Here is a 24,634-nt window from a genome sequence, read left to right as displayed (position 1 = left end):
TGACATTTTAATTTAATCTTTATTTATACTAAACTCTCATAGCACCAGTCATACAGAAATTTAAAAAATTCAGATATAATTCCTTGGGTAACTCCTTCGGCGTATTTTTATGAATACTTAAAAAAATATGATTATATAAATCTTCCTTATATTTCATAAAAACTTCATCCAGTTTTAGTTCTTTGAATAACTCGTAACATTTAAGTACTGATTCTTTGTTTGCTTTACCGTAATTTTCTTCGAGTATCGTCTTCTGAGCTGGGCTACTTCTCTGATAAGCTTGAACTGCTAGCCACGAAGGTCTTCCTTCTGGGGTATCAGTAGTTATCTTCTCTATGTCTGAGATCGGGTTAAACACTCCATTAAAATCGTCCTGCAATATAAAACATTATAATAAAATAAGTTTTCAAACATTTTAATAGAGTCAGTTAGAGACTTATTAACCAAGAGAACAGGTAGGATTCTGACAAATTTACGAAAGCAATGACTATCTCCAAAGCATAAAAACCCTATAAGAGAATGTAGTGGAATACAATAAACCTCTAGTGCAAATAGTTGTCGATTTTCATAAAGCCTTTTACACAGTTAAGCTAAGCAAAATATTACAAGCGTTTAAAGAATGCAGGCTAGAATATCGGTATACAAAATTATTATACAATATATACCTACAGGCAACAACCACTGTCAAATTACATACTAATAGTAATCGTATAAAAATAGAACGAGTGCTTAGACAAAGAGACCCACTGTCACCTAAACTTTTTCATACTGTGCTGAAACATGCTATTAAGAATTTAGACTGGCTGACAACGAAATAAAAATAGATTAAGAATATGTAAACAAAGTTTTATCGATGATAGAGTCATAATAGCTAAAGATCTATAAAAAGCAAGAAAGATGGTACAGGAACTCGTTGTGGCTACAGTAAATGTGAATTTGAATGTAAACATCTCGAAAAAAAAAATTATAATAAATTTGACACCCAACCAGAACATCAGTATTGGTTCGCAAGAAGTAGAACTCATAAATAAATATAAAAACCTAGGATATGAAATTATGATTGGCATGGATCATTATACCCATGAACTGAAGGAAAGTATCGTTCTTGGGTGGGCAGCATATAAAACTGAGAGAAACTTTTATTCGGGCTGCTCACATGCCTGAAAAAAAGTATTGGATTAATGCGTCCACCTATTATTGACATACGGAATAAAAACACTTACTTTAACAAAAGCCTCGGCTAGCAAACTGATAGTCACATAGAGAAAAAAAGAGCAATCCATGTTAACTCTACGAGACAAAATAAAAACGATAGCCAGACTAAAATGGAGATGACAAGACACATAGCTAGAATGACAGATGGGTGTAGGACTTTCTGAAGCTTGTGTAGGAAAACTCGAGGCCTTTAAAATGTGATGGTGCAGACGCATCTTAAAAATTTCAAGAGGTACTTAGTCATTTTGTAAAGAATATTATATACTATATTCTGTTGAAACAGAAAAAAGGCAGTTACAAAGTGAAAGGGACATTGACCCACAAACCATTCGGGCACTCAATAAAGACATATCGAAAGCTATGAGAAGAGATGTTAGGAAATTTATACATAAAAAATTCGTACAGACTATAGAGCAAAACAGGAGTACGAAGGTAATGAGACGAAAAATGGCGACAAGTAGAAAAGAAATTTTCCAGCTTAGGAATAAAGATGGTGAAGTAACAGCAGACAGATAGAAAATACTTGAAATAGTCGTAGAATTCTACACTATATTATACACAAACCAAATTAACAATAACGTAAATGAAGACGGTAGACCAAAGGTTCAAAACCAGGGATATGAGGACATTCCAGAAATCACTCAATATAAGATACAATCTGCACTCAAAAAAGTGAAAAACAACAAGGCGCCAGGAGATGATGGAATAGTTACAGAAGCTATAAAACTTGGCGGAACTTCTCTTCTGAAAAAAATACGAGACCTCTTCAATCTCTACTTGTATAGTCAAAAAATTTCTATAGCTTAGAATAACTCCATTACAATTCTTCTGCATAAAAAGGGTGACAATATGAACCTAGAGAATTACAGGCCAATTTATCTACTCAAACTCATTCTCTACTCATTTATACAAACTATACACCAGAATAATAACCAATAGATTGGAAGTAAAATTTGGGCTACATCAGCCAAGAGAACAAGCTGGTTTTCGCCCCGTCTACGGCACAAATGACCACCTACAGTGCATAAACGTCTTGATTGAAAAATTAATTGAATACAATAGACCTCTAGTTCTAACATTTATAGACTTCCATAAAGTGTTTGATACCATCGAACTACCCGCACTTCTAAAGGCATTGGAAGAGTGTTGAATTGATCATAGGTACACCAATATTATAGAAAATATAAATAGAAATGCTACAACAACTATAAATCTGCACGGTCTTACCAATAAGATACATATCAGGAGAGGTATTCGACAGGGAGATACTATGTCGCCTAAGTTGTTCATTACTGTACTTGAACATGCTTTGAAGTCACTGGAATGGGAAAGTTAAGGAATAAATATTGATGGTGATATGCTTAGTCATCTACGATTCGCAGATGATATTGTTCTGATTTCAGATGAAAGGCTGACAGTGATATGTTGAATGAATTCAGCGATGCAGCACGTAAAGTAGGTCTAAATATTAACTACCAAAAGACAAAAATTATGACTAATTTAGTTCCGAGCCATCCTTTAAGGGTAGAAGGCGTCGAAATTGAAATTGTTGACAGCTACATATACCTTGGACATACGGTAAAAATTAGCAGAGATAATCAAACTGCTGAGCTGCTAAGAAGAATAACACTGGGATGGGCAGCATATGGAAGACTGCATGATATTTTTAAAGGTGATATACCTATCAGCTTAAAAAGAAGAGCCTTTAATCAGTGTGTCCTGCCTGTCCTTACATGTGGCGCAGAGACACTTATACTAACACAGACATCTACACGAAAACCATAAGTGACCCAACGTAGAATGGAAAGATCATTGTTAGGCATAACGTTGCGAGATAGGGTAAGAAACGAAGAAATCCGGAAAAAAAGTGGTGTAGAAGACATTATAAAACACATAGCCAAAATTAAATGGAAGTGGACAGGACACGTCGCTAGAATGAAGGATAACAGGTGAACCAAAAAAATCTTGGAGTTGGAAACCTGGGAAGACCACCCACAAGATGGACTGACGACATAAAGAAGATTTGTACCAACTGGATTGCAGCAGCGCAAGATAGATCTGAATGGAGGTTTTTCGAGGAGGCCTATGTTCAGCAGTGGACGACTACGGGTTGATGATGATGATGATGATGATGATGATGATGATGATATTCTGTTGTATTGTACTGTATACCATAAATTACAACTGGATAACCACGTACATACCACTGTATAACTCTATAACCACTAATAACCTATAATGTAAATCTTAATAAAAAAAATCTTACCTCAAATTTCATGAAATGTGACAATGTCATGGATATTTCTTCTGAAAAGTTGTGTGCATCCTTATCGTCAATATTAGCCATGTATAAAGCTGTTCTTAATATCGGTGACGTAAAGCCAATTCCTCTCGCAGAATAGTTATACCTTTCCAGTTCCTTAACATTATATTTTGTTAGTTCTAAACATTGAGATATATTGGTTACAGCATATACCTTCAGAACTTGTTTCAGAATATTAACAAAAAACTTATGAGATTGGAAATGATTTATTAAAAGGTACCATATTGATGATTCTACGAAAGCTGCGTCGAGGATTGCTTTGTTCGGTCCAGTACATTCAATCGCATGCCAAGCTGGTTTACCGTATCTCAGATCTGATTTATCAAAAACGTCGTCTTCGATTATTATACTAACATCGCCCTGCAAAATATATGTATTGCAATTCATATAAATAATGTGTAAATTTGATAATGTTTAACCAACAGGACATAGTGAACAACAAGAAACAAATTGCTCTATAATTTAATTAAATATATTAAATATTATTAAGGAAAACGAAAAAAATTCTTCTAATCGGTACTCTCTCTCCCTTTCTCTCTCTCTCTCTCTCTTGTCGTTTCCCCATTACTAAGGATCGTGATTTCTTCCAATATCACCTCTGCGAACCACGTGATCAAAAAATTGCAGAATTAGTTGCAGACATATTGTGGACATCCTTTTTTAATCTTGAGTTGATTTAGAATGGAAAAGTTTGTCCTATAAGCAGTCCTAGACATGCGCAGCATTTTTCTTCAGCACCTCATCTCAAACGCATTAATTTTTGGCGCTCGCATCTTCGAAGAGCTCAAGTCTCTACCCTGTATAAAAATATTAAGAATACAAGAGCATTCACCAGTCTCATCTTGATATTTTAAGAGATAGATCTGTCTTTACAAACTTTAGTTACGCGACTCATCGTATTTTTTGCCATACCAATACGTCTCCAAACTTCTGCTTCACAGTTACCATCTTTAGTGATACTATACCCGAGATAGACCAAACTGTCCACTTTCTGGTATTCCTGTAACATGTTATTCAGTAGAATAGTGTAGAGTAGAGTAGAGTAGAGTATTTATTTAATTACATAACAAATACAAATATAGTTTGTAGCAAGTCAAAAAGAAAAACATACATCTTATTAAAAAAAAGGAATATAAAACTTAACTTAAATATATACAAACAAGAACACATATTAAACAGAAAAACATTTATGGCAAAGTTACAGTAAGCAGTTCAGTGGATGTTCTGCAATGAGTCATTATATTCTTCTGAGCAGTAAATACAATGTTTTATAAGATATTTTTTTATAACTTTATCGAAACCATTACAGCTTAGCTGGTTTATACTTTTCGGTAAAATATTGTAATAGTTATAATTAAAAATATTTTTTTCTGAAAGACTTAATCTACAGCGATTTGTTCGTAGGTAGTGACAGTTTCGCGTATTGTGAACATGGACATCAGACTGCTTTATTAAATAGGCACTTTTTTTGTGAATTTCAGTTAGAACTTGAAATATAAACAGAGTAGGTAGCGGCATAATTTTAAATTCGATAAAGAAAGGTCAGCAGTGTTCTTGATAAGTAACCCCCGCTAAAATCCTGACAGCTTTCTTTTGCATTCTAAAAATTTGAAGTGCATTTGTTGAATTTGCCCCATATAGTTACACCAACAGATAGACATCACCGACATGGAGTGGCTATTGCTCTTGACAGGAAGACCAGTAAATCGGTGACAGATTTTGTTCCAATTTCCGAACGAGTCATGTTGATCAAAATGACAGGCAAACCAGTAAACATAAATGTGACACAAGCATATGCACCAACAGCAGATAAGTCAGAAGAAGAAATAACTAAGTTCTATAAAGATCTGGAAAAAGCAATAAGACTAACAAAGAAAGAGGACATAAACATAATAATGGGCGACTTTAACGCCAAGGTGGGTAAAGGAAGATATGAAGACATAATTGGAGAGTACGGCCTTGGAGTTAGAAATGAAAGAGGCGACCTGCTGTGTGAATTCTGCCAGGAGAACGGTTTAGTCGTCATGAACACATGGTTTCAGCTCCCACCTCGTAAGTTATATACTTGGAAATCACCAGGAGACCGTCCAAATCGAATAATTAGAAACCAAATTGACTACGTTTTAATAAACAGAAGATTTCGTAACGCTATCAAAAGAATCGCAGCATATCCAGGTGCTGATATTGCACCCGATCGTAATCCGCTAATAGCAGATGTGAGGTTAAAACTAGCAAAAATTAAGAAAACAAATACAAACACCAGCACGCCTATAAATACAAGAGAACTGATGAGAGACGAAAATCTGAAGAAGAGTTATGCAAATCAAATTAATGAAAGAATGCGAATAATAGAACAAAATGATGATATCGAAGAGATGGTCAATGATATTAAAGGAACGATTCTGGCAGTAAACAGAGAAGTTAAAACACAGATCAGGAAGAGAAAGCATAACGAATGGATGACGGACGAAATTATGGATCTAATGGAAAAGCGAAGGCAACATAAACAACAACGTAATCAAGACAAATACAAACAGATACACAAAGAAATTCGCCAGAAAATTAAGAAAACAAAAGAACGTTGGATGGTGGAAAGGTGCAACGAAATAGAACAATTGCAGGAAAAAGGAGATAGTTTTGGACTACATAAGAAGATCAAAGAAATATCGAATATACACAAAAGCCACCACAGAACAAGAATACGCAACGACAGAAACGAATACATAGAGTCAGAAGAGGAGATAGCAATGGCGTGGATAGAATACGCAGAAAGACTTTTTAATGACGAAAGACCAACACAACCAACGCGCAAACTTCCTTCCGAAAACTTATCAGGGCCATCAATAATGCGAAGTGAAATAGAATATGCAGTTAGAACCACAAAGATGCATAAAGCAACAGGTTCAGATGAAATTAATATAGAAGCAATAAAACTACTAGACGAGGAGAATATCGAAATCTTGGTAAAGCTGTTCAATACAATTTATGATACTGGTTACATTCCACGAGAATGGCTGCAGTCATCCTTTGTGATGATCCCAAAAACAGCTAATGCCACAAAATGCAATGAACACCGCTTAATCAGTTTAATGAGTCACTTGCTGAAACTCTTCCTTAGGATATTACACTCAAGAATGTACAAGATACTAGAAGAACTTAGGGGGTCAACACAATTCGGTTTTAAGGGAGGACTAGGAACAAGAGAGGCAATTTTATGTTTGAACACTTTAATACAAAACTGTTTAGATCAACGAAAAGATGTCTACCTCACCTTCATCGATTACGAGAAGGCATTTGACAATGTTAAACATGATATCATGATGGAACTACTACATAGGGCCAACATTGACCAGAAGGAGATCAGAATTATTCAGAATCTATACTGGAATCAAATGGCAAAGGTGAGGATTGATCAAGACCAATATACGGATGAATTTGAAATCCGGAAAGGTGTCCGCCAAGGCTGCATACTTTCTCCGATGCTTTTTAATTTATATGTTGAAAATATATTTGCGGAAGCATTAGAAGACACGGAATTAGGCATTAAGGTGAACGGCATACCAATTAGCAACTTACGCTATACGGACGACACAGTGATTATAATTGATAAATTGGAAGATCAGCAGTTATTACTTGATAGGGTGAATAGCATAGGTAAAAAAAAAAATATGGCCTCAAAATCAACATTTTGAAAACGAAATATATGGTCATTAGCAGAAACCCTCCAGAAAACCCGATAATATGCATAGGTGACGATCGCATAAAACGCGTAAAAACTTTTAAATACCTTGGCACCACAATCAATGACCAATCGGATCCACAACAAGAGATAAAAACCCGAATACAAATGGCAAGACAAGCTTTTGTGAAATTCAGACCGCTCCTATGTAATCAAAACCTATATTTCGAAATACGCTACAGAATGGTCAAGTGCTACATATGGTCCATCTTGCTTTATGGCATGGAAACGTGGACTTTAAAAAAAACATCTATCAACAAACTTGAAGCATTTGAAATGTGGTCATTAAGAAGAATGATGCGCATACCTTGGGTGGATAGAGTTCGAAACGATGACGTCCTTAAGAGAGCCGGCGTGGAAAGAGAACTCTTTAAATTAATTAAAAAACGCAAGATTGGTTACCTTGGGCACATATTGAGAGGAGCAAAATATGAAATACCACAGTTAATCCTACAAGGGAAGATCGAAGGTAGGAGAGGAGCCGGCCGCAAACAATTATCCTGGTTAAGAAATATTAAAGAATGGACAGGAATACACAATACAGGCGAGCTGTGTCACGCCGCCAAGAACAGAATTCTAGTAATGAGATAGTCGCCTACACACTTTGGTGTATGGCATGTTAAGAAGAAGAAGTTACACCATAGTTTAGGTGAGAGTAGAGTGAAGACAATGTTTTTAATGTTTTAAAGTTGACAACCCGTGCTAGTTGGCGAATAACAAATAATGAATTTGATAGCTTTTTCTTTAGTTGTGAGATATGAGCCGACCAGTTATCTATGGTTATATTATCTATGGTTATTCCTAATAGATTAATAGTCTCTTTGTCAACTAGATTATTGTGTAAATTAGAGAAATATTAGATCTCTAATACCTTAATGCATTATTAAACCATTGGATAGGTGTTTTTCAGCCATTTGTCGTACTTTTCTTAGTGGAAAATGCTGTAATATTAAATTGTTATAAGTTTCGGTAAGAAAGACTGTTAAAAAATCAGGATCATTATTTATATCGTAGAAAAAGTCCATGTTGTACTAGCTAGCGCATGTTTAAGCTTCTGTAAACCAAAAGAAGTAATAAATCGTTACAATGTTTGATAAATGTTACCAACTTTATGCTCAGAGTCAATAAATAAAAATTGAGCTCGATGGTCAGAAAAACAAGGTTCAAATACGCCCACTCTGTAGATAGTTTCAGAAAAATTTGTCATAATGTTGTCGATGCAACTACTGGACTGGGATGTGATTCTAGTGTAATTTAGTTATTTTTAGACCAAAAGATGTTAAAGAATTTTAAATATCAAAAAAAGAGTCAGATTCAATTTTACAATTTATATTAAAATCGAGGGTAAAATTGAAGGCAAGAGAGGAATGGGACGCAAGAAAATGTCCTGGCCCCGAAACATAAGGCAATGGACAGGGATTAACGACATACAATCTCTGATACATATTGCAAGAAATAGAGAATTAATGGAAAATGTGATCGCTAACATCCATTAGTGGATTTGCATCTAAAGAAGAAGAAGATTAAAATCTCCAAGTATGATTAGTTTGTCTGCTTTTGCTAGCAAGGATGTTATGACATTTTCAAAATTCACCAAAAATAAGTCAAAGTCACCCTAACCTGATCTGTATACAGTTAAAATATTGGTTTTTATTAAAGGTACATAAATTTCACAGAACTCAGAACTTTGTTTTACATTATATTCATTTAGATTAAGAGAAGATTACATAATATTTTCTTTTACATAAATTGCAAGTCCGCCTTGTTTCTTTTTTACCCTACAAAAGAAATTAACTAATAATAAGCCGGAGATGTTTTAATTTTAAATTTTCTTCACTTTGCCAGTGCTCCAAAAAACATATGACATCATATAATTTTTGATCCGCAAGAAAAGCATTGATCATATCGACTTTATTTGAAATACACTGCAAATTACCATGAAACACGCTTACCATACCTGTTCAAATTAGTTTATTTTGATAAAAGTTTGTTAAATTTCCTAACGGCAGCTTCTTTGGGCCAAATATTAGACTTCGTCAATTTTATCAAAAGGGAAAGATCCCTATATTAGAAGTATTTGTCAATTCTATGCCATTCAACGCAGTTAAAAGTAAGATCGGGCACCGTCTCACCCAAAAATTTTGTAAGATCATTGGCTTTCATATCAACACCAATGCGGGACACATGTACACGACCTTGTCTAGGAATGGTGTTTACAGTGGACGATTCGGTGCTTCCAATTATTATCGGTTTGTATTTGTTTTCTTATTTCCAAGATGAGTGTCCTGTTTTTAGATTGATTTTATTTTCTTTTTGTTTATCACTCATGTATGAAGGAGGTAGACTTGTGTTTTTGTTTAATGACATTTTAATGGGTTCTTGACTGGTAGAACCTGAGTTGGTCGGGCCTGCTTTATTTACGGTTTTTTCGCTAGATGACTTTGGAATGAACATGGCTAGATTTTTATTATATTTATCTTTTAATAAAGAAATTAAATCTTGTTCCTCTTCTGTACGTTTTTCTAGACCGTACGTTTTGCTAGTGTGGAATCTGTCGACCACCATTATTTTTGTCTTAGCTCTATTGTTTTTCAGACTAACTTTATTGCTTTGGTATTCAACTGTTCGCAGAAGGTTAAAATTTTTTTACATATTTGCTGCTATAAGTGTAGTAACATCAGCAAATCTTAAATTGGAGATTTTCCTACCAGCCACTGTTACTCCACTGGCCCATCCATCTAAAGCCATCCTCATGACGTGTTTACTATAAATGTTAAATAAGTCACAACACGCATCCTTGTCTAACACCTCTCCCGATCCTAAATTGGTTTGAGAACTTCTGATCTAGTCGTACTGTTGCTGTATTGGACTGGTACAGGTTTTTAATAGGTGTCACCAGTGCATTGGTGAGCCCATTTCTATTGAAATGAACCACAGATTTATCCACCTTACACAATCAAATTCCTTTTGGTATGTACCGAAGCATATAATCATGGGTACTTAAAATGTTTTAGACTTTTTATTGAGTTGTCTTAGGTTAGGAATTTGTCCCTGTGTATTTTTAGCCTTTACAAACCCCACTTGTTCCTGAGGTATTTGGTAATGTAAATAGGTTTTTAATCTGTTTTTGATAATATGCAACAATATTTTACTAGCATGTATTATTAGTGACAATGTGCGGTAGTTTTCGCATCTGGTAGTAGTTTCTTTTTTGTGTAGTGGGATATAATTTGAGGTACACCAATTATATGGCCATTTTCCTAAATTCCAAACAGGGATACAGAATGATAATATGTAATCTCTTGTTACCTAGTAACTGTAGTAACTGGAGTATTTCACCTGGTATTGAATCAATATCTGGTGATTTATTTCTATTTAGCGATTTAACTAAATCTTTGACTTCAGCGATTCACATACCTAGGAACGGATCTGGTCGCAAGCAATGAAAAAGAACCGAAAATAAATAGAAGGCTTATGCTGGCAAATAAAGCCTATTTCGCGATGGGCCACATATTCAAATCTCGAGACATACACCGGAAAACAAAACTCTGGGTCTATAAAACAATAATCAGGCCCATAGTAAGTTATGGTTGTGAAACATGGGGGGTGACACAGAAATCTGCAAATGCATTAGATGTATTTGAAAGAAAAATATTACGTAGGATACTGGGCCCAATAAGTGAAAACAACAACTGGCGAATTAGGTATAATAGGGAAAAGCACAATACACTAAACTGCAGAGATTACGGTGGGCAGGGCACGTGGTCCGCATGCATGAGAATAGAATCCCCAGAAAATTACTAAGTGCAAGAATGCAGGGAAAAAGACCTGTTGGAAGACCTAAAAAGACTGCCTGGGAACGCGTTCATGGAAAAGAACAGCGGTAAATTAAGATGATTGGAGAAGCCTGTTGAAGGAGGCCAAGGCCCGATTTGGGCTGTAGTGCCATTGGATGGATGGGGATGGATTTGACTTCAGCGAGCAAGACATTAGGTTCTCTAGGGTAGTCAGAGGGTCACTGATTTTCTGCTGGTACTTTGGTATTTTTATACAGCAACTCGCCACAGTAGGTTCGCTATGTTTCCAATATTTCGTCAGTATCGGTCTTTAGATTACATTTCTTATCTATTACAGACCACGTTTGAGATTTAAATTCTCTGGAAAGGACTTTGATCATATGAAATAAAAATTCATTTCGATAGTTATGTTCTTCTATCTCTCTGCATATTTGAGAGATGTAATTAGCTTTGTCTTTGCGGCCCTTTTTTATGAGTTTTTTTCGATAACGCTCTGTACTTATCGTTTGTTCCATATCTAGTTTTATGTCCGTTTTTTGATTTCTTGAACATGTTTGTAATTGTAAGATGTTGTTCTTCACAGAACTCCACTACACGGTCGCTATTTTCAATATTTCTCTGTCTCAATTTGTTTTTGCCCAGCACTCCTTCAATTTTTTCATTATATGACCCGACTTTGGCGTTAAAGTCTCCTAAAATTATAATTGGTTCACGATTCCAAATAGCGCTAACAGTTTCTTCTAGATGACTATAAAATCTGTTGATGTCTTTTTCTTGTACAGCTGTTGTAGGTGTGTATATCTGGACAAGGTGTAGGGTATTGGTGTATATTCTAATATTAATGGATATTATTCTGTCATCAACAGTATTATATCCAATTACGCAGTAGTTCAGTTTAGAGGGTAAAATTATTGCGACTCCATTTGTATTTGTGTTATGTGGGAATAAAAAAATAGACGACGTTGCCAGCAGTTCTTTAAAATTCTTTTAATGCAGTGAGTTTCTGAGTACCGAACGATTGTGGTTTTCCATTTCTTTTACAATTATGTGTAAGTTTTCAGGGTTTTGGATTAGTCCCTGGACGTTCCCTGTTACAATTTGCTGACATTTGCTTAAATTAAGTGAAAATTTTGAATTAGTCGCACAATTTCTGCCAGGTGCCTAGTTCCTCACACCTTGGAAGCCGGTAGCATATATCACACCATCCTACCGCGAATGGATCGCGATGGGGCCGAGGGTGAGTCGGGTCCCTACACATCTCATCTTCACTTACTGAAATTGTCATCGTTGTGGGAAGAAATTCTCTTAATATAGTGCGATATAGTGGGAAAATAGTGCAGTGGATTCCAATTGCCTTCTGCACCGCTGTATATGTGTCGTTTCTATGGCTATAATTCTCGCCGCATGATCAGTTTTGGAACACACAGCTGCCACTGTCCAACCTATCGCTATGTCTGGCTACCCTCACTTAGTAAGTCGGTACGGGGAATGTTAAATGTTAATACTAACCACAAGGGAACAAGAAATAACGAAAAAACAAAGAGCAGAATATTGATATCTCTGCACTTCAAGTGACAAACGAAAAGGAAAAAAGTCAAATTATGTTAGACAAACTATCTAATGTTCTACAGCGGTGTTGCAAAAGAAACCAGAGCCAAAGAATAACTCTCCTTATTAGACACCAGAATCTTGTAAACCAAGTAGACGACTGTAAATATGTCTCAGAAAGAAAAGTTCATAGCCCTTAAATGTCTTAGTAGATTACGCACCTAAGAATAACAGAGATGTTTATACAAGAGAAAACTTTCAAGAACACCATTACAACACAGTAAACCAAATTCGACAGAATGGCCACGTATTCATTATGGGTGGCTTTAATGCCTGTGTTGGTAATGACATAGTACCAAATATAAGAAAAAGATATAACGAGGATGTCAGAAATTAAAACAGAGAACTTTTAATGGACTTTTGCAGTATAATGAAAAGCTACTTCCTTTATAAAATTTTAGATGTAAGAGCAGTAACATCGGCAGAGATATAAAGCATTTATATGGTAGTATTGTGCAAAATCCGAATAAAAACTCATATATACCATAAAAATAAAATTGTAGAATACACCACAAAGATAAAATTTTGAAATCTGCAGGACGACTTAATAAGCTATTTACACCCAAAAAATGGTACAAAGATGCAGAAACACATACATCATCTACAGCGAGGGAGTTAAGGAAAGCTGGGTAGAAATTACAGAAGACACAGTAGAGCTAGCTAAAGAAACTCTAGGTGAAAGAAAGATAAGTAAAAGTAAGCCTTTATCAAAGGGTAAAACTTCGTGATTCTGTACAGAGGTAAAGACAAAATGTAACGAAAAAAAGCTTACCTGAAGTACCTATATGTCAAATAAGGCACAACACGCGTACAAAGATTACAATAAATAAGAAATAAAACACATGCACTTGTAAGAAAATTTAAAACTTGACTCCCAATTTTGACAAGAAAGTCCATTCCATATATTAAAGATCCAAAGCAAGTAAACTTATATATGAAGTGGAATTTATTGTAAGCCAAAGAACAAAAGGTCTTACTTCACACGGCCTTACTTAAAAGTCTACAGGTAAAGAATCTGCTATTTGCGCTCAAAAGGAAAATTCTTTAATTACAGTTTGATCAATGCACATGCCCCAACTGATGACAAACCAGAAGAAATACAAGAATAGTTCTACGAAGACCTAGGGCAAGCCTACAAAAGATGTACCAAAAATAACACTAAGATTGTGTCAGATGACATGAATGCAAGAAGATGACGAAAGCAAGTTTTTATGCCCACTTAAGGACGTCATAGTCTGCACAACATCAGTATCGATAATGAATTACGACTGATAAACTTAGCAGAAGCTCTAAATATAACAGTGGCTAGGACCTATTTTAAACACAAGAATATACACAAGGTAACCTAGACCCCTCCTGATGGAAGAACAACGTGTCAAATTGACCACATCTTATTTAAGACATGGAACAGACGTAACAAACCTTCTTTATGTGCCGTCTTCTACCGAAGGTTGGCGACCATCAAACGATAGGTTTCTCTGTTTTGTGCCGCATGTATTATGTTCGCGGCTTCTGGTATTTGAAACCATTCTCTCAAATTTCTCAGCCAGGATTTCTTCTTTCTACCCAAACCTCTTCTACCTTCAATCTTGCCTTCCACGATAAGCTGCAGCAGACTGTACTTATCATTACGGAACACATGGCCCAGGTATGACGCTTTCCTCCTTTTAACAGTTGTTAACAATTCCATCTCTTTACCCATTCGTCTTAATACCTCTGTGTTGGTCACTCTGTCTGTCCAAGGTATTCTCAGTATGCGTCGATACAGCCACATTTCTAGAGCCACTAACTTCTTTATAGTTGCTGCTGTTAACGTCCACCCTTTAACTCCGTAAAGTAGCGTAGAGAGTACGTAGCATTTCGTGGCGCGCCATCGGAGGTTAACGCTTAGGTGGCGGTTGCTTAAGAGCTTTCTCATTTTGATGAATTTGGATCTTGCTATTTCAATTCGGATCTTAATCTCTACATCTGGGTCCCACTTATCATTTACTGTATATCCCAGATATTTAAATCGGTGTACTCTTTCAATACGTTCGGCTTCAATATTCAGGTCGATATGTTGAATGTTCTTTTTACTGATCACCATAAATTTAGTTTTCTTTCTATTGATCTTCAGTCCAAATTGGTTGCCAATTGTATTTACTCTATTTAGTATCATCTGTAAATCTTCGATATTATCGGCCAGTATAACAGTATCATCTGCATATCGAAAATTACTTATTGGTACGCCATTAATCTTGATGCCCTCGTTGTACTCTTCCAGTGCCTCTAGAAATATTTGTTCCGTGTACAGGTTGAAAAGCAGTGGCGAAAGAATACAGCCCTGTCTAACCCCTCTAGAAATGGTTACGTTTTCACTCACCATATGTCCATTCTTCATGTGGGCTGTTTGATTCCAATATAGATTTTTTATAATCTGGATGTCTTTAGTGTCAAGTCCTGTAAGATGTAATAGTTCTATGAGTTTGTCATGTTTGATAGTATCGAATGCTTTCTCATAGTCGATAACATAGTCGTAACAAACCGCAGAAGTTATAAAGACGCAAACATAGACTGAGATCATTAAATGTAGTGATCTTTATATTGACGAATAGAATTTCAAACTTAAAAAATCATAAAAAAAATTAAAAGAATGAAAGAAACTAGTATAGAAACAATAAGATGTAAACTGGAAGTTGATAAAGTTAGCATTTTATCAAAAATTAATATATTACTAAAAATACTTTACCATTCTCTGACACCACCCAAGCACGCAAGCTTTCTTGATGTTATCGTCTGTTAGTACTGAAGGTTTCTCCAGCATTCTGTAGGCATACAGAAAAAATATTGGCTTGCCAATATACCTTGGTTGATCTATGTTAATAGTATACTGTAACAGATGAGAATACCTTTCTCTCAGTTCCGGATATGCTTGATGATAAAGGAGCTGCTCATCAACAATTTCTTCGCAAATAGAAGGAAATGCAGCGTACATTGTTTTCGTTTCAAAGGACAAATCAACTGGTTTACATTTGGTTTGGAATCTACAAAGCAACAAAACTTTTTACTTTTATATTGTAATGATTATATTCCTAAATGTTAAAATATTAAAACGCAAACCTTATTATAGGGCTTATTATTTTATTTTGCTGTAATATGCCACATAAAAATAATATGTACTTGTCGAAGAACTACCTACTTAATATGTTTACTTAAAAAAAGTCTCTAATCAGCGCATCGTCTCTCCAGCTGAGTGCTGGTGTGAATCAATTAAGTTTACGACTTTTTCGTCTGGCAACTTAGAGTGTATCATACTAATAATACATATTAGAATTGTGTAAACATCTTCTTCTTTGTGTGCTGTGCTTGTATTCAAGCGTTGGCTATCGTCATATTGACAAGCTGATGAAATGATTCTCAGTCGGCAGCTATATGAAACAGTTCCTCGACCGTTCGACCTATCCATTGTCTAATGTTACGCAGCCAGGACAGTTGTTTTCTTCCGACCCAACGTTTTCCTTCGATTTTGCCCTGAATGATTAACCGGAGTAAGAGATATTTCGGTCCTCTCATTATATGACCGAAGTATTGGACCTTTCTCATTTTGATGATGTTGATCAATTCTCGCTCTTTGTGCACGGTCTCTAGCACGCGTTCGTTAGATATGTATGCTGTCCACAGGATTCTGAGCATTCGACGGTAACACCATAACTCAAACGCTTCTAATTTGTTGAGATTTTTTATTTTTGTTGTCCAGGTTTCACATCCATAGAACAAAGTGGACCAGACGTAGCACTTCAATACTCTTAGACGTGTGGTCAACGACAGACTTCTACTGCATAATACAGAACTCCAGTTAATAAAGTTTTTCCGTGCGAGTTCTATTCTGGTCGAAATTTCCTCGTCACTTTCAACCCTGCAGTCAATCCAGCTATCCAGATATCTAAAGTGTTCCACCCTTTTCAGGATTTTGTTATCTAATCTTAGCACTGAGTCTTCGATATTAATTTTTCCGACCACCATCCATTTTGTTTTTTTTTTGCGTTGATTGTTAAGCCCTTTTCAGTGCATTCGTTGTTTACAGCATTCAACAGGGTTTGAAGATCTTCTAGACTCTCTGTCATTATTGCGGTGTCATCGGCGTATCTGATGTTGTTAATAATTTCACCACCGATCTTAACACCTTCGCGGCGATTATTTAACGCTATTTCAAAAACTAGTTTAGTGTAGGCATTAAACAACATCGGTGACATAACACATCCCTGTGTGACACCACGCTTAATAGGAACTTAATGTGTAAACATAGTTAGTCGGATTTGTATCACAAAAGCAAACTGTATTAAAATAAAACTTTAAAGCCACACTTGTGTAATACAAAAGTAAGTTTTTTGTACTTAACATTTAAGTTTGTCTTATTCCGAACCTGGAACCTTTCGTGGAATATAACTGCGAGATGTTCCAAACGTAACAATACTTTTGCTTTTTTCAGTTCTATAAGACAAAATGTTTTATTAAAATATCGCCAGTTAACTTAAATTTAAGTGATCGTAAGTTGATGTAGATAAACTCTGACTGAGCCTGATAATAGCTAAAACAGATTTAAGTGTAGTCTTTAAATAAAGCCAGTTAGGACAAAAGTGGTGTGTTCGTTTGTAAATGTCATATAAAGGCACTCCTTTTCTTCAAACAAAGACGAAGAAACTGTTTTGACTGCAAACATCGGGCCTATTCGAGAACGTTTAAGGTTCATCGGTAGATTTAGGTTGAATTTTTTCAAAAGTGATTCTATTTTTCTACCAAGAAGTGTATTTTTTCGAACCCCATAAAGCATGCTTAAAGTCTTGGAAGACAAGATTAAGCCAATTGCAGTGTCTGACTGCAATTGCCTTGATGTTTGTTTCTAGTGATATTGCTGTGTAATTAAAATCGTTCTTTATTTATATCCCTACTCCTTCATTGGCTCTTTTAGTATGTTTTTTTTTAGAAATAATTAGTTTTTTACTTTATGTGCAATGTTGTTTCCAAAGTTAGTTTTTTGTAATTTTGGAATTTTCATTGGCCTCTATTTTGAGATTAGTATTTGCAACATTTGGAAATGGATGTAACAACCATTTAGATTCCATTGAATAAAACTAGTGAATGCTATAATTATTTTGTAGTAGGTTTGTGTAGTTTTCAGTAAAACAAGATGGCGTCGACTGGGAAGGACATGTTAAGTTGCTTGTTCATTCACTGTGTTAAAAAAGTGAGAAATGGGCTAAAAGGTGTGAATTGTTCCTTATTAGCTCATTCCAGCTGTGCTAAAAAATGAAAAATGTAAAAATTGTCAATCAAGGCATGAGAGTTAGGAGTTTTGTCCTTAGTCTTTCATGTTGCAGAGCTTGTTCATTTATTGAAGTTTGCTTCTGTTGGACGTCACTATTTACTTTAGTCAACTAATTGTTATTATTTTCAATAGGGTTCTCGCCTGCTTCTGTATTGTGCAGTATTGAAGTTGTATCGCCTGATAAAGATACTTTTGCTGGAGAGTCTTTTGATAAATGTTTGGTAATTTGCATATTTATCAAGTCTGGTTATCTAAAGATAAGTATATTTTATATGATGTCTCCTCATGAGTGATAACGAAAGAATCGTGTAAGGTATGGTTGATTAAAGGGGAATGTAGGTTTTTTGCTTAAAGCTTAATAGATGCTGGAATTCAGGACTTGAAGTCCCTATCCGTAAAAACGATAAAGGTGACAAAGGTTGACGCCAACTGCTTGCAATTCAGATTCTAGGATTAAGTGTGGAACAGACGGACATACGTTAGAGAGTACTAGTCGTTTTGGCTGTGGGTGATTAGTCGACGTGCTTGTAAGAGCTGTTGATTAATTTTGATTTTTCCGTGGTTGATAATTAAATCATTCACTAATTTTTCATTTGCTACATTTAAGTATGTAGCATTTTCGTTTCACCCCATATATCAAAAAACATTGCGTCTTTAACATTGGTAATGTAAACATTTTCGAGTATGTTTATAATAATTATAATTGCTCTTTCGATTGATATCGTTTCCGCCTATTTACGATATAGAAATTTACGCAGAAAATAAACAGGAATCTTTCCGTTTATGTTTATAATTATTTTTGGAGAATGAGGCCACTCCTCGATAGATTGACAGCGAGAGCAGTCGATTTCATTGTTAAGGTTTTAAAGAATTTTGTCACATCAGAAATTCAATAGCGTAGTAGAGAAGAGAGCAGCTTGGGGGGTCTGAACGGGAAAATATCGCCACAAGGAAACAAAGTTCCTGTATTTGGCTGTATACCATATATTAAAAAATTTTGAATAAAATCCTTTATAAAAAGGTATATAAAAACCCAGTTGGGCTATGTTGAATTGACAAAACGTTTTCGGAATAAATATTCCATCATCAGTGTCTAGTTAATACATGGATGTAGCCACTAAATATGTGGGTAAAAACCCTTTAAAAATTATTAAATAAAATTTGGTTTACATTATGTCTAATTTACAGTTAAGATGTTAAAGTTACCGTTGGATTGGTAACATGGCGACATATGACTCTACATTAGTTGCGAGTCCTGAGATGGTATGTCTACGAGGACTTTGTCAAAGCAACTCAAAGCAAACAGGAGTTGCTTTGACAAAGTCCTCGTAGACATACCGTCTCAGGACTCGCAACTAATGTAGAGTCATATGTCGCCATGTTACCAATCCAACGGTAACTTTAACATCTTAACTGTAAATTAGACATAATGTAAACCAAATTTTATTTAATAATTTTTAAAGGGTTTTTACCCACATATTTAGTGGCTACATCCATGTATTAACTAGACACTGATGATGGAATATTTATTCCGAAAACGTTTTGTCAATTCAACATAGCCCAACTGGGTTTTTATATACCTTTTTATAAAAGATTTTATTCAAAATTTTTGGGAAAATATCGCTCTCGTAGAGTTTTAAAAAACCGGTCAATTTTCGCTCAATTTGATAAATTTTGGTTATAAGGATGTCATTTAATCTCGAAATGATGGCAGTGTTTGTAAAGTGAGATAATCACCGGTTTGTTGCTGTATTCCGTGTTAAGGAATCTGATAACAGGGTTTCTGAGGGATAAGTGGTCCTACATGGTCTACCATGAGTCGGATCTAGATCATTTGAAGTTTGTGTGGGACAATGTTTTTTGTTTAAATCTAAGGTAACGAACTTTCTTAATAACTTAAAAAGAAATAATGAGCCAGTGAAGCAAAGTAGTTTTGTTAAATGTTTCTAATTAAACATATATCTTTGATATACTAAGATTTACGAATTAGAACTTCGGAAATGGTTCTCAAAAAAAGATTTTTTTTAAATTCTGCGAAAATTTATATTAAATGTAAGTGCAGTGAAACAAAAAAGGAATTTTAATTACAATCAATTGTAGCTTAATCCCATATAACTATATTAATTATCAATATATTTTTGTTTGTCTTACAAATCCTTTCTGTAATATTATATCAATTTACACACAACCAAAGTTATATGGAATCATCTAGTATTTCTTATTATTTCAAGTGAATTTAAAAAAAAACCAACAAAGTCAAAGAATATTTATTTTAAAACAATTTATTCATTTCTTATTCTTCTTCCTTCTTGTGTGTAAGCTTTAAAGCCTGTTTCTTCTTCAATATTAGCCTTCTAAATTATTTAAATTATCGCACCATCTTTTTCTTGGTCTGCCAATACCTCTTCGTCCATTTGGTGACTTATCTAGTGCTATTCGTACTATCCTATCCTCTGCCATTCTACTAATGTGTTCGTTCCATCCGTGTTTCCGTTTTGTCACCCATCAATTTATGCCTTCTATATTGCATATGCTCGTCTTATTTTTTCGCTTCTCTCACTAGCCAACAGACTTTTCCCTAATATTTGTCGAAGTATTTTCATCTCTGTTGTTTCTAGTAGTCGTCTCGTTTTAGATGTGTCAGGTCGTGTCTCCGCCATGTATGTTAATATAGGTCTAGTTGCTGCTTTATAGATTCTTGTTTTTGGGTCTTATCTTAGGTGTTTGTTCTTCCAGATTGTGTCACTAAGAGAACCACAGTCAACACAAAATGGGACCAGTCAACAGAAATAAGATCACGAATTGAAAAAGCGCGAATCGCGTTCAACAATATGAAAAAGTGGTTCACAAGTAAAATCTCAATGGAACTAAAATTAAGACTGGTCAAGTGTTATGTCTTCCCGGTCTTGTTCTATGAAGCAGAGGCATGGACCACAACGGAAGCCACAGTTAATAGTCCAAGGAAGAATCGACAGTAGGAGGGGACCGGGAAGAAGACGACACTTATGGATGCATAACCTGCGACAATGGTTCGGACTAACATCGACCGAACTGTTCAGAGGCGCCGTAAACAACGTCAAAATAGCCTTGTTAATAGCCAACGTCCGAAACGGATAGGGCAAAGGAAGAAGAAGAAGAAGAGAACCCACCGCTTGACTTGCTTTTAATCTTTGTTTTGTCTCTCGGCGATTAATGCCTAATAACATAATATTTGGATTTCTTTATGTCCCATTCTGTAACCATGACCTTTTGGTAATGCTTTTATTATTTCGTCCATTAATATAATAAAGAGAAGTGGGTTTAACGAGTCAACCTGTCTGACTCCGCTTTGTACTGGTATACACTGTGTTAGTTTTCTATTTGTCTTTGCCTGTATTCGATTATGAAAGTAGATGTTTTCGATGGTTTGTGTAACATTGATTGGTATGTTTCTTTTATACATTAGGTGTAAAACCTCTTCGACTTGGATACGATCGAAAGCCTTTGCCAGGTCTGTAAAACATAAATATGCTGGTTTATTGTACTCGATGGCCTCTGTAATTTGTCTTAGTACAAATATGGTGTCTACGCAGGATCTTCCGATCTGAATCTTGTTATTCATCTGATAAAGTTGTTAGTTTATTGATTTTGTTGGTTAGGTCTTTTGTGGTAACATTGTGTGCGATGTTCAGTAGATTTATACCTCTGTAATTGTGAATTTATTCACCAATATATAAAAATTAAACTAGACGGTTTACTCTTAAAATAATATATTAAAACCACTTGTATTAAAATTATTAACATAAAAATTTTCAATGTGAAACGAATAAAGTTTAAATTGTTTTTATTTATTTGTGTTTTTCTGTAGTAGTCAGTGTAACTACCCCTAACCCTTATTCAAGCTTCAATTTGCGTGAGTATGCTCCTAAACAAATTGTCAATATTTTGTTTTGACAGGTTGTTCCATTCTTCAAAATCTTCAAAAGCAGCTTGTACTAGCTGTGCAGTGTGTTGTAGATTCTCTTGATGAACTCTAATTCTTCTCTTAGGCGTATCCCACAACTGCTCGAGTTAAGGTAGGGTGAGCAAGCAGGTTACTCCAGAACAGTGATATCTTCTGCTTCACGAAAGTCTATCACTCTGGTATGTGAAGACGCATTATCATGCATGAAAATTAAATTTTCTCCCATTACCTAGCCTAACTATAGGTTCTACTTCAGAACGACAGTTCCTTCTTTATATCTGTGAACAGATCTGGTAATTTCCATTTTTGCTTGTAGTCTTCGCTCTCTAAGTACACGAATTCGTCGATAATCTAATTTTTCATAAATCCTGGTTTCGATTGAGAATAGCACCTTTTACCAATCTCTGATATTCCAGTTTTGATGTTAAAGACACCAATTTAAGGGATCAATATTGAGCTCTCTGGATAACTCTTAACTGTCTACTGCTGTATAGTCCATGGGTACGAAGTTTTTTCTTATTATTCCAACTGAAACCCTTACATCTGTAGCTTCCAAAAGTTGCCTTTGGAGCTGTGGGTGGGAAATTGTTTGGCCTCTGTGAGCTAATTGGCCAATGAAATGAACGTGGTGAGCCATTGTTACTTTTTGGCCACTTTGTCTTAGTCTATCCTTAAGCGTTAGTATTTCATATGCCCAGTGTTATGCCAATCTTTACCGCTTTGTCCCTATGAGACATTCCTTGTTCCACACGACCAATATTTTCCCTTTGTACCTGCGTTATCCCCACATAACGCATATTTTTGTTTTTGAACGAATAAGTAAGTTTATTTATTTTTATTTAAAGTATAACTAAAGCAAATAATCTATAACGTACCGAGCTGTGTTATCTGAGTGTTTTATCGGTTTTTTAATTTTCAATAAAAACTTTTATTCTTCGCAACAATAACAATTTTTTTCAAAATATAAATATTGGTAGCTATAGCATGTTTGAACGGAATTCTATGGAGTAAAGAAATATCAAAGAAAAGAAAATGAACATCTATGAGACAATGGTTAAAACTAGCCTACTTTATGGAGCTGAGACATGGAGAATAACCGAAAAATATAAAAAAAGGTCGAAGCCACGGAAATGGATGCCATCAGAAGATCGATGAGAATATCAAGAGCCGACACAATACGGAATGAAGTGATAAAACAATAAATGGGTATAGAGGGCACTATAGTTGAGGATATTGAGAGAAAACAGCTTATATGGTATGGGCATGTGAGCCGAATGGGGGACGAAAGATTGCCTAAAAAAACGATGATGTGGCAACCCCCAGAGAAGAGGAAACGAGGAAGACCACCACAGAGCTGGAACCTGGGAGTTAGGAAAGCGATTAGCGCTCGAAATCTGGACGAAAACCTAACTCAAGACAGAATACAGTGGCGTTTGGGAGTCGGACAACGTCGTAAGACGTTATAAAAAACCGAATATATATATATATATATATATATATATATATATATATATATATATATATATATATATATATATATTTCAAATTTATTAAATAAATTACATTTATTTAGATATGTCAAAAAAATTTAAATTTTTATTCTTATAGTTGTAAGTATTAAAATATTCATTTTGTTTACATATAATCATTAATTCTTCTAATAAATTTACAGTTTTCTCCTGAAGAAGTCACAAAATCGTGACGAAATATTGAGACTGAACAAATAGAGTTTTATTTCCTGACCGATTGCTGATATAATAAATCAATATTTATATATATATATATATATATATATATATATATATATATATATATATATATATAAATATTGGTTTAAAATACATGGTCATTCCATATAAGTTTGGTTGTAGTATATTATTTATTTTTGTCGAGTTATTTTGGTTGGTCTACAACCTACATATATATAATAAATATTAAAACAATTGGTACTTACGCAGAATTTTCGATATTTTTGTTCACATTTTGGGAACTGAACCAAGCTAATTGTGTACGTCTTGCACACGTATTTTTTAATATAGTTTTTAGCATATTTTCAGTTACTACTAGATCTTGAATTAGTTTAAAGGTAAATTAAATTTAGAAATACAATACAGATCAAAAACAAATAAACAAATCATTCTTAATATACCTTAATTGAAATTTTATGGTATAAATTTGTAATTGCTTCATAAATACGTAGTTACTACCATAATACACTGCTCAACAATCGAAGTGGATATTTTTATTCTTCGTAATTTTTGTCCTACAAAATATTCCGATTTAATCGTAATGGATGAGGAACTAAACGAAAATTGATAGCAAATTCTTTTTATGTGCTCATATTCTTCATTAGTTAAAAATCTGGTAACGAGTTTAATAAAAAAATGGCTGTTCCAATAAACCTTAGTTTACTTAAAACAAAATTTTGTTTAGAAATGTATCTTTTTGGACATCTAGAGACACTTAAAGCAAAATCCATATGTGACTGAATGTGACTTAAAGTTTTGTAAACTGGGCATGGTATCGCTACTTCGAGTAAGTATCTGAAGCGTATACATAAGGTTGGAAGACGGTAACGAGCCACTACTTATGCTCAAGAACATTGCACAGTCCTCAAGGCAAAAAGAAACAGGACATATACAGCGTCAAGGAATATTATCTTCTTCACGAGGAGTGATTTCTATTTAAACTATCAAAAGATGGT

General features: G+C 34.8%; 1 protein-coding gene across 1 annotated transcript; it reads right to left on the bottom strand.

The window, feature by feature from the left end:
* On the bottom strand, positions 1-24,068 carry LOC140436602 (farnesyl pyrophosphate synthase-like). Its single transcript, XM_072525552.1, has 4 exons — positions 23,885-24,068; positions 15,411-15,705; positions 3,482-3,898; positions 1-373 (listed from the first exon to the last, which is right to left on the bottom strand). Exons 1-4 carry the CDS (start codon positions 23,977-23,979, stop codon positions 29-31), a joined length of 1,152 nt encoding a protein of 383 aa, XP_072381653.1. The 5' UTR covers positions 23,980-24,068; the 3' UTR covers positions 1-28.
* Positions 24,069-24,634: the final 566 nt, after the last annotated feature.

Source organism: Diabrotica undecimpunctata, chromosome 3 (genome assembly GCF_040954645.1).
Source record: "Diabrotica undecimpunctata isolate CICGRU chromosome 3, icDiaUnde3, whole genome shotgun sequence".
NCBI classification, from domain to species: domain Eukaryota; kingdom Metazoa; phylum Arthropoda; class Insecta; order Coleoptera; family Chrysomelidae; genus Diabrotica; species Diabrotica undecimpunctata.
The sequence above is the reverse complement of the archived record's forward strand: the minus strand, read 5'-3'. Positions and strand labels throughout refer to the sequence as shown.